Raw genomic sequence first — 15,202 nt, 5'->3', positions numbered from 1 at the left:
TGTGAGAGAAATCATCCTAAAACAATCCCTCTAAACATATGTAGTTCTGTACACAATCTTCAGAATGAAAAACTACCACAATTAGTTTTTCTTGACTTTTCCCTTGTGACTAGCACTACAGTATAGTAGATAAAAGACTCTGAGCCTGAAGAGTTGGGCTCAAATTCCAGTACTTCCACTTATTAGCTGTGCAACCTTGAGTTACTTCTTAACCTCTCTGAACCTTATTTCCCACTGTAAAATGAGGATGGTAATAATATAGTACTCACCTTATAGGTTTTGTTGTGAGGTAAAATCAGTCAATATACATGGCTCACTTAGCATGGTGCCTGATACCTATTCCATGCTATGGAAATATTACTCATTATCATTACCTGTGGGATTCAGAGCAATACCCCTAACTTCCCAGGCCTTAGTTTCTAACCTGCAAAACAACTCTTTGTAAGTTCTTCTTTGCAGAAGTTGATGTTTCAGACACTCATAAGATCTCTACTTATTCAACTAAGTCCATCAGTACACATACAGTCACAAAACTATAATTAACCTTTCAAAGGGAAATGACAATAGACCTAAATTGATACATATATGGAAACTTACACAATTCAAATGTGTTTAGTAGAAACAAGTTGAGAATATTGTCATGTAGAAGTATCATGGGGCTTTGAAGCCATAATAATCATTATATCAATAATCATTAATAAATAGTTATATATCAGACATGTTAAAGAAAACATTTGCTATATGTATGTATATAGACACATGCATATATATGTATGTATATGTGCTTATGTGTGTATATGGAGAGACAGAAAAAGACAGAGACTAAGAGAGTCATATATGACATGTATTAGATATAACATTTTTGACATTGCTGTCCTAATTTCATACATCCATTATATTAGGGTTAGAGTATCTTTAATCAAGCAAGTTTATGTATTTCTCTTGCTTTACAGAAAAATAAATTAAAAACTTAACAGATACATTCTTTCTGTGTTAATTTAGCCTCATTCACTTGTCTTAGATTTGTCTGCATTATCTGTTGGCCCTCTAACTAGTCCAGATTTTTGTCTCACTAAATACAAGATTTTTCTGTCCCTTCCGAATAGACATTGTCATTAAGTAGAATTTATCTACTCTGTTATTAGTAAACACAAATTATCCATTCTTATGGCTCCTGATGTTTTGTTTGGTTTCTCCTTCCTAAAATTCACTGGCCCTCCTCATGTAAGCTGCCTTTTCACCCCCACAAGGAAGTCTTCTTCCTCTTCCTTTCTCCTGGCTTCCTATTTTGATTCCCTTAATGCTTATATTAGTTGATGGTGTTTTAGCTCTGCCTCACTGACTAGATTACAAGTTTTTTGAGGAAAGAGACCAATGTTTTATGTTTTGTAGATCTTCCCTTGTTTGTATTCAGATCAGTGTTACGCATGGGACAGGTGGCTCACATTTTTTATTTATTAATTCTGTGATCCACAGTTATAAAAGAACAAATGATAGTTGGAAGAATGTTGATCATACTTATCAAGTCCTTCTGACCACCTTCTGCCTTCATTCATCCATGTCCATTTTAGGATAAGGTAGCATTTTATGCACATGTTAATATTTCTGCTTTATATCGTATATGTGATACCTCTGATAGCATACCATTAATAAAGTTTTAATATTTATGTGCACATAGTTAACATAGTCCTCTCAATGGAGCTCATTGGTAAAAGTCTATCAAAGAAAAATTAATGTTCTCAAGGGTTCATACTGATCCTGGGCTTTTTTTTTTAAGGAATTATTTATTTATCTGTAATTGTTTATTTAAATGCAATTTAGTTAACATATAGTATATTATTAATTTCAGGGGTTAATTTTATGATTCGTCAGTTTCATATGATTCTGGGCTTTTTGAATGGACCTGACCCATTGATTAACAAAGTGATTTGGAGCACCTGGGGGGCTCAGACGGTTAAGCATCCAACTCCTGATTTCGGCTCAGGTCATGATCTCAGGGTTGTGAGACTGAGCCCTGCATCAGCCTCTGCGCTCAGCAGGGAGTCTGCTTGAGATTCTCTCTCTCCCTTTCCATCTGCCCCTCCCCTCATGCTTGCTTGCTCTCTCTCTCAAATAAATAAATCTTTTTTAAAAAAGTGATTTCTTTTCTTGGTTCTCATAGCGCCTTTACTTCTCTATGTCAACTCTTAATAGCTGCCTTGGGACTACATCAGCTATATGATATTTTGGAAAAACAAAATTTTCTGATAGACTTCAAAAGCCTATTGGCAACTCAGTCTTGTACTTGGTCTCTGACAGAGAAAAGGAACACCTATATATTTGACGTAGTCCTTACTGCTTCCTGGAAGCCACTAAGTCAAGGGAAAATGATTAAGTATCATTCTGCAAACCATTTGGGTACTTGAGGCTCTCTCTCTCTCTCCTGACTGTATTCAATGTATAACCTACTGGTTGGATTCCATATACATGTGAAAAAAATGGAGAGAAAAGAAAAACATAAACATAAAACATAAACACACACATACATACACATATATCTTATAAAAATTTTTTGGTGATCGTTGGCCTTTTGGAAGAGATGTTATATAAACTGCCTGAAAGTCAGACACCATCACTGATACAATTAATTTATAGATTTGCAAGAAAACATTGTCGCCTATTTGGCCTCTTGTTGAAGATTTGCTTACACATTACAACCACGGAAAGTTTCTGCAAAGAAAATATCCCCCATAATCTAAGGAGTTCCACGGTTAATCACTAGCACTGTCAACAATTCTGAAAAACCCCACTTCATCAAAAACCCACTTAAATAGTCCCACAAAAGCATCCTGTTTTTCATAATGTGTTCTCAGACCCAGAAACATAGATATTCCCTCCTAATTTAAATATGAATCTGGTGCCTCATACACTGATTTTCTGACAAGCTGGCTTTCTAAAAATAGGTAACTTGTGGAGAGGATCCCTAAGACCTTCTACTTCCTGACACCAGAGCTGGTGAGAAACAAAAATGTAGCACTTCCCCTCTGCCAAGACTGCTGCCAGCCAGATACAGTCACCTGCAGTGACCACTGACTACTTTTGCTAATCCTTTTCTTCCTGGACCATCTCTGCTTTTAACAAGGATACATTTTTTTTGCCCCAGTATGAGATTCCTCCAGAGAAGTGTTTCTGAAATTTGAATATACAGATACTTTTAAAAGAAAAAAAACCCACAGACTTCTAATTTGTATATCAAATTATTTTGTATGACACTGATTGTATATGAACAAGTAAAATACTGTATCTCATTATATATCTGATCATTATACAACTATCAATCAAAACTTATTCACAAATGAATACAAGCTACAAACAAATGCCTTAACAATACTAATTTGATGGCACTTTTTAATTGAAGTACAGTTAACCTACAATATTGTATTAGTTTCAGGGGTCTAATTAAAGTGATTTGACATTTATATGTAATATAGAATGATCACCATAAATCTAGTTACCATCTGTCACCCTACAAAGTCATTACAATATTGATTATACTCCCTATGTTGTACTTTACACCCTCATGACTTATTTTATAAGTGGAACTTTATACCTCTTGATCATCTTTACATATTTTGAGTATTCCTCCATCCCCTTGCCCTCTTGCAACCACAATTTTGTTCTCTGTATTTATAAGTTTTCTTGTTTTGTTTTTTAGATTCCAATATAAGTGAAATCATATGGAATTTGTCTTTTTCTGACTTATTTCATTTGGTATAACACCCTCTAGATTCAACCATGGTCTCACAAATGGCAAGATCTCATTTTTTTTTATGGCTGAATTGTATTCCATTGGGTGTATATATGTGCGTGTGTGTGTGTGTATATGTGTGTATACACACACCACATCTTTATCTATCCATCTATTGATGGACATTTGGGCTGCTTCCATATCTCGGCTATTGTAAATAACACTGCAGTGAACATAGGGGTGCCTATGTCTTTTCAAATTAGTGTGTTTGCTTTCTTTGGATACTCAGCAGTGGAATTATTGGATCATATGGTATTTCTATTTTTAATTTTTTGAGGAACCTCCATATTGTTTTCCAAAGTGGCTGCATCAATATACACTCCCATCAACAGCACACGAAGGTTCCTTTTCCTCCACATTCTTACCAACACCTGTTATTTCTTGTCTTTTTGATACTAGCTATCCTGACAGGTATAAGGTGATAGATAGCTCATTGTGGTTTTGATTTGCATTTCCTTGAGGATTAGTAATGTTAAGCCTCTTTTCATATATTTGTTAGCCATCTGTAGGTCTTCTTTGGAAAAATGTCTATTCAGGTCGTCTGTTCATTTTTAATCGAATTGTTATTTTGGTGTTGAATTGTACAAGTTCTTTATATATTTTGGATATTAACCACTTTTCAGATACATCATTTGCAAATAGCATCTCCCATTCAGTCGGTTGCCTTTCAGTTTTGTTGTTTCCTTCTCTGTGCAGAAGCTTCTTAGTTTGATGTAGTCCCACTTGTTTATTTTTGCTTTTTGTTGCTTTTGCCTGAGGAGACAAACTCCTACAATATTGGTAAGACCAATGTCCAAAAGTTTACAGCCTATGTTTTCTTTTAGGAGTTTATGGTTTCAGGTCTTACATTTAGGTCTTTAATCCATTTTGAGTTTATTTTTATATATGATAAAGAAAGTGGTGCACTTTTATTCTTTTGCATGTAGCTGACCAGTTTTCCCAAAACCATTTATTGAAAAGACTGTCTTTTCCCCATTGTATATTCTTTCCTACTTTGTCATAGATAAATTGACCATATTAAGTTTGGGTTTATTTCTGAGCTTTTTTATTCCATTGATCTGTGTGTCTGATTTTAGATGGCACATCCCTATTATTATATGAATTTGGTATTTACTGCTATAAAGCAGGTTAGGAATGAGGAAGAGGTTAGAAAAGCCTGTGCTACTCTATGTTTTAATTCTCTACCTTACTTCTATTTGAATAATGACCAATCTTTGCAGGAATAGGTTTGAAAAGCATTATTATAAAATGTATTAATTAGGAAAGTCCCACCTCTATCTTTTCTAGGGACACGGTGGAATGTGGTTTCTAGTCTTCTGTCACATCTTATTGCTATTAAATGGATAGCTGACTGGCCCATGCAAATATGATCACAGAGTATACAAACACCTGGAACTTTGGTCTATTATTTCTAGAATCAGCCCAGATTGAATATACAAACACAATAATTCTTGCCTTTAAATATTTGGGCTCTTCAAATACTGTTTGGCTCAGCACTCTTACTCCCAAGACTTGTTTCCAGTTTCTTCATTTGATGGCCTATTTGGATTAGATACCTTTTTCCTGTTCAAACTTGATAAACTCCAACTTCATGCATGTAACTTAGGGTAAGAAGTATAGAAGACATTCTGAACCTAAGAAGAGAGAATTTGAAAACTGGATATAAAAGGAAAGTTGTGACAGCTTTCTCTTTACCTGATAATTATTAAATTGTCTTTGCTCAGTTATTTTTATTTTCTAGTAGTTTTCAGAGGATGCATCATAATGGTGAAGAGCACTGGCTTATGGGAGGAAAGATGTAGGTTTAAATTCCAGTCCTGCTATTTGCCAACTTTTTGTGGCCTTGAAAGAATTACACAACTCTTGGCCTCATGTTCCTCATTTGTTATATGTGGAAAGTAATAGCTCATAAAATTTTTGATGATTATGATGACATATATAAAATTCTTATCCCTATGTTTAGCACACAATAAGGGCTGAAAAGTATTAATATTTGAAGGTTTTAATGATTACCCAGTGTCAATGGAAATTTATAGCAGGAAAAAATAATCAGGGATATTATTTGTATACATTTTGTTAGTGATCATTTTTAAATATAACTAAAGCCTGTAACCTTGATCTGAAGTATCTTCATTCAATACACTTAATACTATGATTATTTGAAATAAAATAAAGCCCTTCTAAAATTCAAACGTAATTATAAAACACCAATACATATTTTGTGTCTTTGGATGGTATTCTCTAATCAGAGGACTTGTAAACCTGTGTTTCTAATTTTATCTTATGACCTGAGGCGCAAATCCATTATACTTCTTAATGCCAGTTCAGTTCAACAAATACTGAGCGGCTCCTATATGATGGGAATTGTCACAGGGACTGGGAGTCTGTGAATAATAAATAAGAAAGATGGTGTTGTTCTTTACAGGCATGCCTGTGAAATGGGGTGAGGGGATAGATACAAGGATGACGTCAATGCCTACACTATATGCTAAGACAGCTGCACAAGTGTTGTGGGGGGACAGAGTCATGATATTGTATTTCCATTGAAGGGTGTCAAAATTAAAATTTTGTCTTTTTCTAAACCTGTGTTCTATCTTTTATCGAACATCTTGGATTTATTTGTTTAGATGCTGGCTAATGCATGGGCATAGTTCACAATTCTATCTTTATTCAGGGATTTTTCTAAGTAAAGCTACAATGAAAGAAAGCCATGATAAAATTATAAATTATGAAACTGTTATGACTATATTTCATACTATAATTCTATTTCATAATATATTAAAAATATTCCATCTTCTAAGTCAATCAGTCTAAAAATACCAGAATTATCTTCTCTCTACCTCTCTCCCTGCTCACAGTCAATGTGGTACTTAATTTTATTCATTTCCACTATACCTGCTTCAGTTAGGGTCATCTTATATTCTCCTTTATTGCAAGTCTCCTGCAGGATTCAGCCTACACATGCCTGGCTGAGCTTGCTTCATGCATCACGAAAGAGCAGAACTTTTTCATCCTTCAATACTTTCAGTTGTTCATTAATGTGTATATCATAAAATCCAGGTATATTAGTAATCAGAAACCTTCTTAATTTGGTCTAAATCTACTCTCCCAATCCTGCATCCCACTATACTCTCCATGCACTCTGTTTTTCAGATAGCCTGGAGTTTGCAAAGTGTCCCACACTAGGAATATTCTGACTTTTGTGCTTTCCTTCACCCATTTCCCCCTCTATCTCTTCCACTTGTTAAAATTTCATTCTTCCTTAAAAGCTGATCAAGGGAATAAATAAGTGTTAATTTTCACCTTTTACTAAAATCTTACAGGGTTTTCAATTTTGCAGATGGCTTAAGGAAAAAATTTTCTAATTATAAGACAATTATCTTAGGATAAATTATACTTATAACAGCTTCCTAGTTTATAGTTTTACCATGTATTGCTTGCTTTATGGCTTTATTTAGAAAAATCCCTGGATAAAGATAACTTTGTGAACTCTGCCCATGGAGTCAGTATCCAGACAAAGAAATCCAACCCAATAGATATCTACACCACTTCTCTTCTGTTTTAATCTGTGGAGGCTTCCCTGTTGGGGCAAGGGGTCTTACAGTCTATTCCCCCATGACCTTTCAGTTTCAGATGTCCTAGAAGCCTGCTTTTTACATTTCAACCTCAGCTAAGTTACTGTACACATAGACAAAAGAAAAAAGAAAAAAGTTCCACCGTACTAATATTCCCATTCCCTGCTGTTTTTCCTTCAATATAGAATGTCAGTTTCTGCCCATTTCATGCCAACTCTCCCATGTTAGTGAATGGAGATGCTGCTTTTTCTATAGTACAGATTTACTATCTGTAAATAGTATACTTACAGGTGACAGGTTTACTCTCCATTTCTAACCACAAACAAATTCCAATCTCTAGCCTTTTCCTTATGACCCCAGGACTCTGGGGTGAATCAAAAAATATTTTGATTATATAATCCTATTTCTAACATTATATATTTTATTTTATAATTTGAATATTATAATAGCAGATAAATTGAAAAAAATAGAAAAGAAAAAGACAATTGGCCATATTTGCATTTCACAGAGACAATCACTGTCAACATTCTAGCATATTTCCTTTTCATATTTCTTTGCTATCTTTGTTCTCTACCACATCATGAAGTAAATAAAATACAGACTGAAAGTAGCTACTAGAGAATCCCTAACAGTATAGAAGAAGCTCAGCATAAAAGTATCTGTTTTGGGGCGTTGCAACCTTGAGAACTGCTAAGCTCCCTACCTAATAAAAACATCTCTATAGTAATCATCTACTTTTGTGGGTATGAGGAGAGAACAGTGAATACAAATAAATGCATTGCAGTAAGGTGCACATTTTATTAAGTAATTGATTAGGTACTTTTAAACATCATTGTGAAGTATAAATTTATATAAGCTTTTGGTAGAAAATTCAGCAGCATCCACCAAATTACAAATTGAGTATAGCTTTTACACAATTCTAATTTTAGAAAGATCTTTAGAAATATCTGAACTAGTGTACAAGGATGCTCATGAGCCATTAATCTGGAATTGAAAAAAATAATCTACATCCACATGAGTAATGGGTTGACTAAATGTACTGTAGTCAATTGAAGAAATGAACACTGTACATATTAAAAATGAAATATATACGAATACGGAAACATTCACAAAATGTTATCAAGTATAAAAAGAAACAATAGTATGCTAATATATGTTTGCCTAGGCAAAAAATTTGGAGGAAAATATACAATAAAGCATTGATAATGGTTAAGGGACAGGGGTCAAATTATTGAGAACATTTGTTTTATATTTGTTATACTTTTGTATTAATTCAGTGTCTTACAATGATAAGTTATAATTAGAAAGTTAAAATATTTATAGTTTTCTTTACTAGAAAATTATGGGAAAAAAGAATGTGTTATTCAAAGGAAAGATTTATTATTCAATTCCCTAAAACAATCTCAGAAGACAAAAAATTTCTCAGCAAGTGATGGGGTAATTCATAAATCCTAAATTGTTTGGTAAAATAAAAGCCTAAATATTATATAAAATGGGAACAGAAAGACACCATGGTAAGGATTCAAAGGGACTATAAAATTTAAAGTTTACAGTATAAGTTTCAGAAAATTTACATAAACCACTTTAAATATAAAACTGATTTTGGAGTGCCACCTTCAGTTTAGCAGTCATACTAGATCATGGCAGTTCCTGGCAGAATATAAATGGATCCTGAATTCTGAAACCTATCATGTACCCTCTAAATGGAAGCTATCCAACTTGTTATTAATGGCGAGATCAAGACAGAATGCATTTGGTTTTTAAATTCCCTTTGGAAAATGAACAGAAGTCAGGTTAGTGTCTTTTTATTCTATCTTAAATACCTGTGAATAATTAAATCTAGACCAAAAAAATTTCATTGTGTAACTACTTCAAAACCTTTATATTTTCTTTCATTGTAGATATCATTGTCTGGATTTTGAATAGGTGAGTGCCTATGTTTATCTAGAATACATATGTTCATTGAAAACCGTCAAGCTTATCTCCTCATGAGGTGCAAGAACTTCAATTTCCTCACCGTTAGAGATAGAACTGGATGATAATCAAGGACTCAAAAAAATGTTAGAGCTAAAAATGTCCTTGAGAAACCATCTGCTTCATTATTTTAATCATATTGTCGTTGTCTATGTTAAAGCAATCTAATGATAGTCTTTTTTAGAGAGGGAGAGAGAGAAGGGAATGGGGAGGGGCAGAGGGAGAGGGAGAAAAAAATCCCAAGCAGGCTCCATGCCCAGTGTAGAGCTCAATCTCACAACCCCGAGATCATGGGGCTCGATCTCACAACCCCGAGATCATGACCTGAGCAGAAATCCAGAGTTGAATGCTATAACCAACTGAGCCACCCGGGTGCCCTGATCCAATGATAGTCTTAGCTACTTAGAGTTCAAATGATTTTAGGAGAAATGAATTAGTTTACATACAAGTATAATTCATGTTCTGAAGAATAATGGCCTTATAAAAACTCCACAACTGATAATTATAGTATTAAAGACTTTTTTACAAGTTAACTATAATACATTCTTAGTAATTAATTTCAAATTTTAACCCACTATCAAAATACTTGTATTTTTAGTGTTAGAAACCACAATAATTATCTGGGTCAAAAGTGAGTTGTATTTGATAATCTGTGCAGGTAGTGATTAAAATCAGGGCAAACAAAGTGAAATAGATGAACAGCTATGAACCTCTCTAATGGCATCTGTGCTGGTCAACTATCTGTTTGCCTTCAAACTAATCCCCCTGCCTTCTTCTTGCACTGTCCCATACATATATTGTACTCTTTCCCTTGGCTGTTGAGTAGATTTGGTGAGTGGCAGACATTGTTGGAAGACTCAGTGACCAAAGGAAGACAGAAGCTAGGGTACCTCTCCCCATCAAACTGGTAGTATATCCTCCATGGTTTCAGAGCCTTCTCCATTGTTATCTTCAGTCTAAGTATTGTAGCCCCAGATGTACCAGTCTAGCTTGTTCTCATTTTGAAATAGCCTTGATTTGGTTATGGGGCCAGGTTTACTACAGGTTAAGGGAAAATAAGGATGAATTTATTTCATGTCATCAGAAAATTCTCTCTGTCCTGGAATAAGGAACTTTAGGTAGAGCATTACTATTAAGACATAATAATCAACATGTGTAAAGAAGTATACAACTTACAGGTACATCTATATATATTATCTTCAACTTACTGTGGGCTAATAAATCTTATATACAAAATGCAAAAGTGAAATCGAGGTATAAGTCATATCATCATACTCCTATATCAGCTATGAAGTATCTGTGGGTGCTTGCTGAGAATTTAAAAAAATAGCAATTTTCTCTGTTTCTCAAATTAGGCTAATTGCTTGAGGAGTACTTCTTTTGTTTCTGAATACAGGTGATGACTTTGGAAGCTCATGGAGATAGAAGTGGTAGCAACTGATAACCATCTCATATTCTAGGTTCTGGGTTAATGAGAATCCAGAGCATAGACACTGGAAAAGTTTGCACAATAGTAGGGCTCAATTACAGTATATCTCTACTATACTGTTAGAAAATTCCTCTTACATAAACCATTACTGGAGACAGGAGACTTGAACAGTTTCTAGAAAGTTAAGCATACATTCTCACCAAATAACATTTTAATTTTGATTTATGATGGCAATAATCATGCACTATAACTCCCAAATAGGATGACATAGAAGATAAATTAGACTACATGATTTTGAATGTTTTAGTTTTATAGATCCAAAGGTCTTCTTTTAAAAAAATTAGTGTTTATAGACCTAATCAAAGACCTAAATTATACAATATTCTTTAGGTGATTACAGTTCTTGAATTTTGACACAGAATTTTCATCTTTCTAAAATGTCTTGTATATTCTTTCTATAGTATTCCCACTCCTATTTTCCGGAATTTCTCTTATTATAGGAGCCATTATATCAAGACACTCTAATCACTTAAATTATCAAGAAGGCAGGAGGTAAATGCAGATTCTTATTTTTTCACGTCTAATTAGGATTATTGTTCATTAATTCAGATTAGATCAAATAATTTCTGCATTTTCCCCTCAAATTGTTTCATTTTATTTCTTTTATAGTCTTTCATCTAGGGTTCACTTGTCATCAGACCACTTATAGCTTTCTGCCCAACCTATTTGCCTTCATTGGCTGGATTCCTCAAAGTTCTATTTTCTGCCGATTTTGTATATTAGTATACCATCTTTGTCTGCATTTGCTGTGCCACAGCTCACAATTTGGCAAAGCCATTAAAGTTTTCTTATATTGATTTCTCACCGTCTACCAACTTGCCTGCAGTATTGGTTTACTAATATTAAGCGGTTTAAGTCTGCTGCTGGAGTACCAGCTTCCCCTCACAGGAATTCCCCAAAGAGCTAAAAACTACCATTGTACTGAAACTATTTCTCTACTTTACCTTAAGAAAATGAGCGATCCTTTTATTATCCTGGTTGTATTTTCTTTCTTCGGTTTCTAAAGTAGTTGGTCCCATCGACAGACCAGCTTGTCTGCCTGGTTTAAACCTGTAAATGTTCTATCTTACTGGCTTTAGCAATATTCCTTCCTTTGCAAAAACATCTAACTCATCGAGAACTGATGCTTCGATTCACAAGAAAACTTTATTACTAAATCAAACCATCTCTTCAGGGATCCTTCTCTGAAGCTTAAAGTTGAAATTTGCTACACCTGAGTTCCTATGCTTTAAATTGTGATTATGTTACATCATTTAGAACGTTAGTCAAAAAACAAAACAACAACTACTCTTCCTCAGCTTCAGTGATGTCATTCAATGAATAAGGATTGCTCATCAGGACTTTTTTCCTCCCGAAGTTGAACATTCATGAACAAAAATGATGTGTAAACTGATAATTTGTTAAAGTGAATATGGTTAACAAATTTTTATAAGTTCAATTTTTGAATAGTGGTTTGTCTATTATGTACAGCTAGTTTTTTACATTATGAAGAGTCAGCAAAGTACTTCTCTTTAACAAATATATCTACTTTTTTATTTATTAGAGATAGGTCTTACTGTAGTGGACAGTTGGTGATTAGTAAAGCATTTTCCTGGAGTTGAAATACATGAATTTCACTGAGTACTACTTTTATTATTCAGATTACTGTTTTACATAAATATACTATAAGAGAATAAATAATCAATAAATATGAAAGTTTCAGATTAACTATCATATATAATTTACCATGTTTTCTTGATGTTCTTAGAATATCATGGTCCTTCCTGGTGTCTGACTCCAGCAGACAGAGGATTGTGTCAAGCCAATGAGAGCCGATTCTACTACAATTCAGTCATTGGGAAATGCCGCCCATTTAAGTACAGTGGATGTGGAGGGAATGAAAATAATTTTATTTCTAAAAAAGCATGTCTTAGGACTTGTAAGAAAGGTATAAAGGACATTCTTCCCATTAATTCACTAGTGTTTAAGATAACAATTGCATTGAAATTATGAACAAATTTTAATAGGAGAAAAATATTATGAAATTAGTTCTATTTATAATAAGACACAATATTATAATTTAGGTAATATATGTCCCCCTTTCAACTACATTTAGATGATATTGCTGAAGATGTTAACTACAATTCCTCATAATGTGTCTTTCACAGAAAAATAATCTACTTGAAACAAAACATTTTATTCTTTTAATATTTACATACTAAGCTTTCATTTTAAATTATACCAAAATATTTTTAAGCATTTTATAATGCACATTTAAATGTAGTTACTAATTTTCTTCTGAATATAAAAATGATGCATGTTTATAGAGTATTAATACATAAATGAAAATCACATATGATTCCACCAACCATATTCAGCCATGTTTGCTTTAATAAAGTGAGCATGAATTTCTAAGTGAAGAAGAGTAATAAAAATTCAGAAACATGCTTATCCATTTTTGCTAATTCTTATATATGTGAAATGACTTCCTTAGAAATAGGTTGTTCTGCATAAAGACAAATTAAAGGCTTTTAAGCCAATTTTTAGTTCTATATATTAAAAGATAATTTGAGAAAATTTAGGTAAAATGTTTTATTGTATTACTTTATTATGCATAATAAATTTGTTTCTCTTCCTTCTGTAGGTTTCATCCAAAGAATATCAAAAGGAGGATTAATTAAAACCAAAAGAAAAAGAAAGAAGCAGACAGTGAAAATAGTATATGAAAAAATTTTTGTTAAAAAAATATAAATTTGTTACATTATTACATCAGTTCTAAATATTTTGGATGAAACTTTTCACTATAATTCTTATTTTTCCTTTCCTGAAATCCTTTTAGTGAATATTTCCATGAATTTTCTATGTACATATTAACCACTATTAATAATTTGTATCAGAATTTATCTAATCAAAGTACGTATTCAAGGGCTGACTACTATGAATTTACTTATTCTCTCAATCCCTTTCTATTTCCCATTGACTACAAATTATCATATTACTGGCCACATCAAATCAGTCCATTTTTTCATTTGGTGATCATCTGTTTGAGAATATGTTGTCATTTATTTGTTTTGATCATGTAGATGATGATCTCCTTTATAGCCTATGCACAGATTAAAAAATACAGCTATTAAAGATCAAGCACTTTTTGGATTTCACATCTAAAATGGTGACAAGCACTTCCTTCTGTAAGGATCACTCAATTATACATTTAACTAGAGCTGGTAATAATACAATTCCATCATGTGCTTCCCTCCCTGGACATACTTTTTCTCCTTTTTTATAAACCAGTACCTCAGATCAGTCCTGAGCCAAACCATTATCTGAACAAAGAGAGTCAACTCTATCATGTGCCTGATTCTGATTGATTTAACTATTTTTTATTTGCTTATGACCTATTATATTAGTAAAAATGGTTGAAAAGTTGTGTGTTACGTACAGATCATGGTAAGAAGAAGCTTGGTGGAAAAGGAAGTTTTTGTTTTTACGATTTATTTATCTGAGAGAGAGAGAGAGAGATCGTGAGCAGGGGGGAGGGGCAGAGGGAGAAGCAGACTCCCCACTGAGCAGGGATCCTGGCATGGGACTTGATCCCAGGACCCCTAGATCATGACCCAAGCTGAAGGCAGATGCCTAATGACTGAGCCACCCAGGCACCTGGAAAAGGAAGTTTTTAATGGCAATCAAAAGGAAATTGTTGAGCCACATAGAGAGGTGAGGTTCACTTTGTTCTGTTGACCACCTGAGCTCCCAGAAAACCTCACCTGCCAGCCTTGTGGAGGAGCCTGGTGGAGCCTTCAGATGCACAGATGTTGATGTCATCTGCCCATAGGAGCATGGGAAACTCTAAGCAAGAACCACTGAGCTGAGCCCAGGCAACTCATAGAACTATGAGAGATGATAATGTTGTTTGTAACCATGAGTTTGAGGATTCCTTGTTTATTATTACATAGCAATAATAACCCCTTCTGACTATAATTATCTCTTGAATGCAAAATCTAATCTTAGAAGGGACTGTAACTCCTGTGAAACAACAAAATTCATTCGAGTAAATTTTAAAGATGTCAGCTTTAAAAAAAAAAAAAAAGGAAATTGTTTAAGTACTTCCCAATTTTGTTGTTTAACAAAATTTTCTCTTACCCAAAATAGTAAGACTATTTAAACCTACTGAAATCTACTCATTTATCATTAGGCTTTGCACATAGTACAATCCAGTAAGTCATGTTTAAGGCGGGGGGAAAAAGTCATGTTATTGCTGTAGAAGAGGAAGATTCTACTAGAAAAATCTATGTGTTATTGACTCTCAGTGACTTAACCTTTCCTTGGAGTTAATTCACTTTCTCCAGATCTATACATTTCCTTCTCTGCTCAGCTATTGCAGTCTCTCAACAGCCTCCT

The 15,202-nt window shown here is 33.7% G+C and overlaps 1 protein-coding gene across 5 annotated transcripts in view; it reads left to right on the top strand.

The window, feature by feature from the left end:
* Positions 1-14,937, top strand: part of TFPI (tissue factor pathway inhibitor) — a 62,927-nt gene extending 47,990 nt beyond the window's left edge. For all 5 annotated transcript variants that reach the window (XR_013447255.1, XM_036073836.2, XM_078071083.1 and 2 more), the window contains 2 exons: positions 12,573-12,752; positions 13,449-14,937. Coding sequence is in view for 4 of the 5 variants with exons in the window: in XM_036073836.2 (XP_035929729.2) it covers positions 12,573-12,752; positions 13,449-13,555 (287 nt within the window). In the remaining variant the exon portion in view is untranslated. The remainder of the gene's footprint in view (positions 1-12,572; positions 12,753-13,448) is intronic.
* Positions 14,938-15,202: the final 265 nt, after the last annotated feature.

Source organism: Halichoerus grypus, chromosome 4 (assembly GCF_964656455.1).
Source record: "Halichoerus grypus chromosome 4, mHalGry1.hap1.1, whole genome shotgun sequence".
NCBI lineage: Eukaryota > Metazoa > Chordata > Mammalia > Carnivora > Phocidae > Halichoerus > Halichoerus grypus.
Note: the sequence above shows the minus strand (reverse complement) of the source record. Positions and strands in the feature narration are given on the sequence as shown.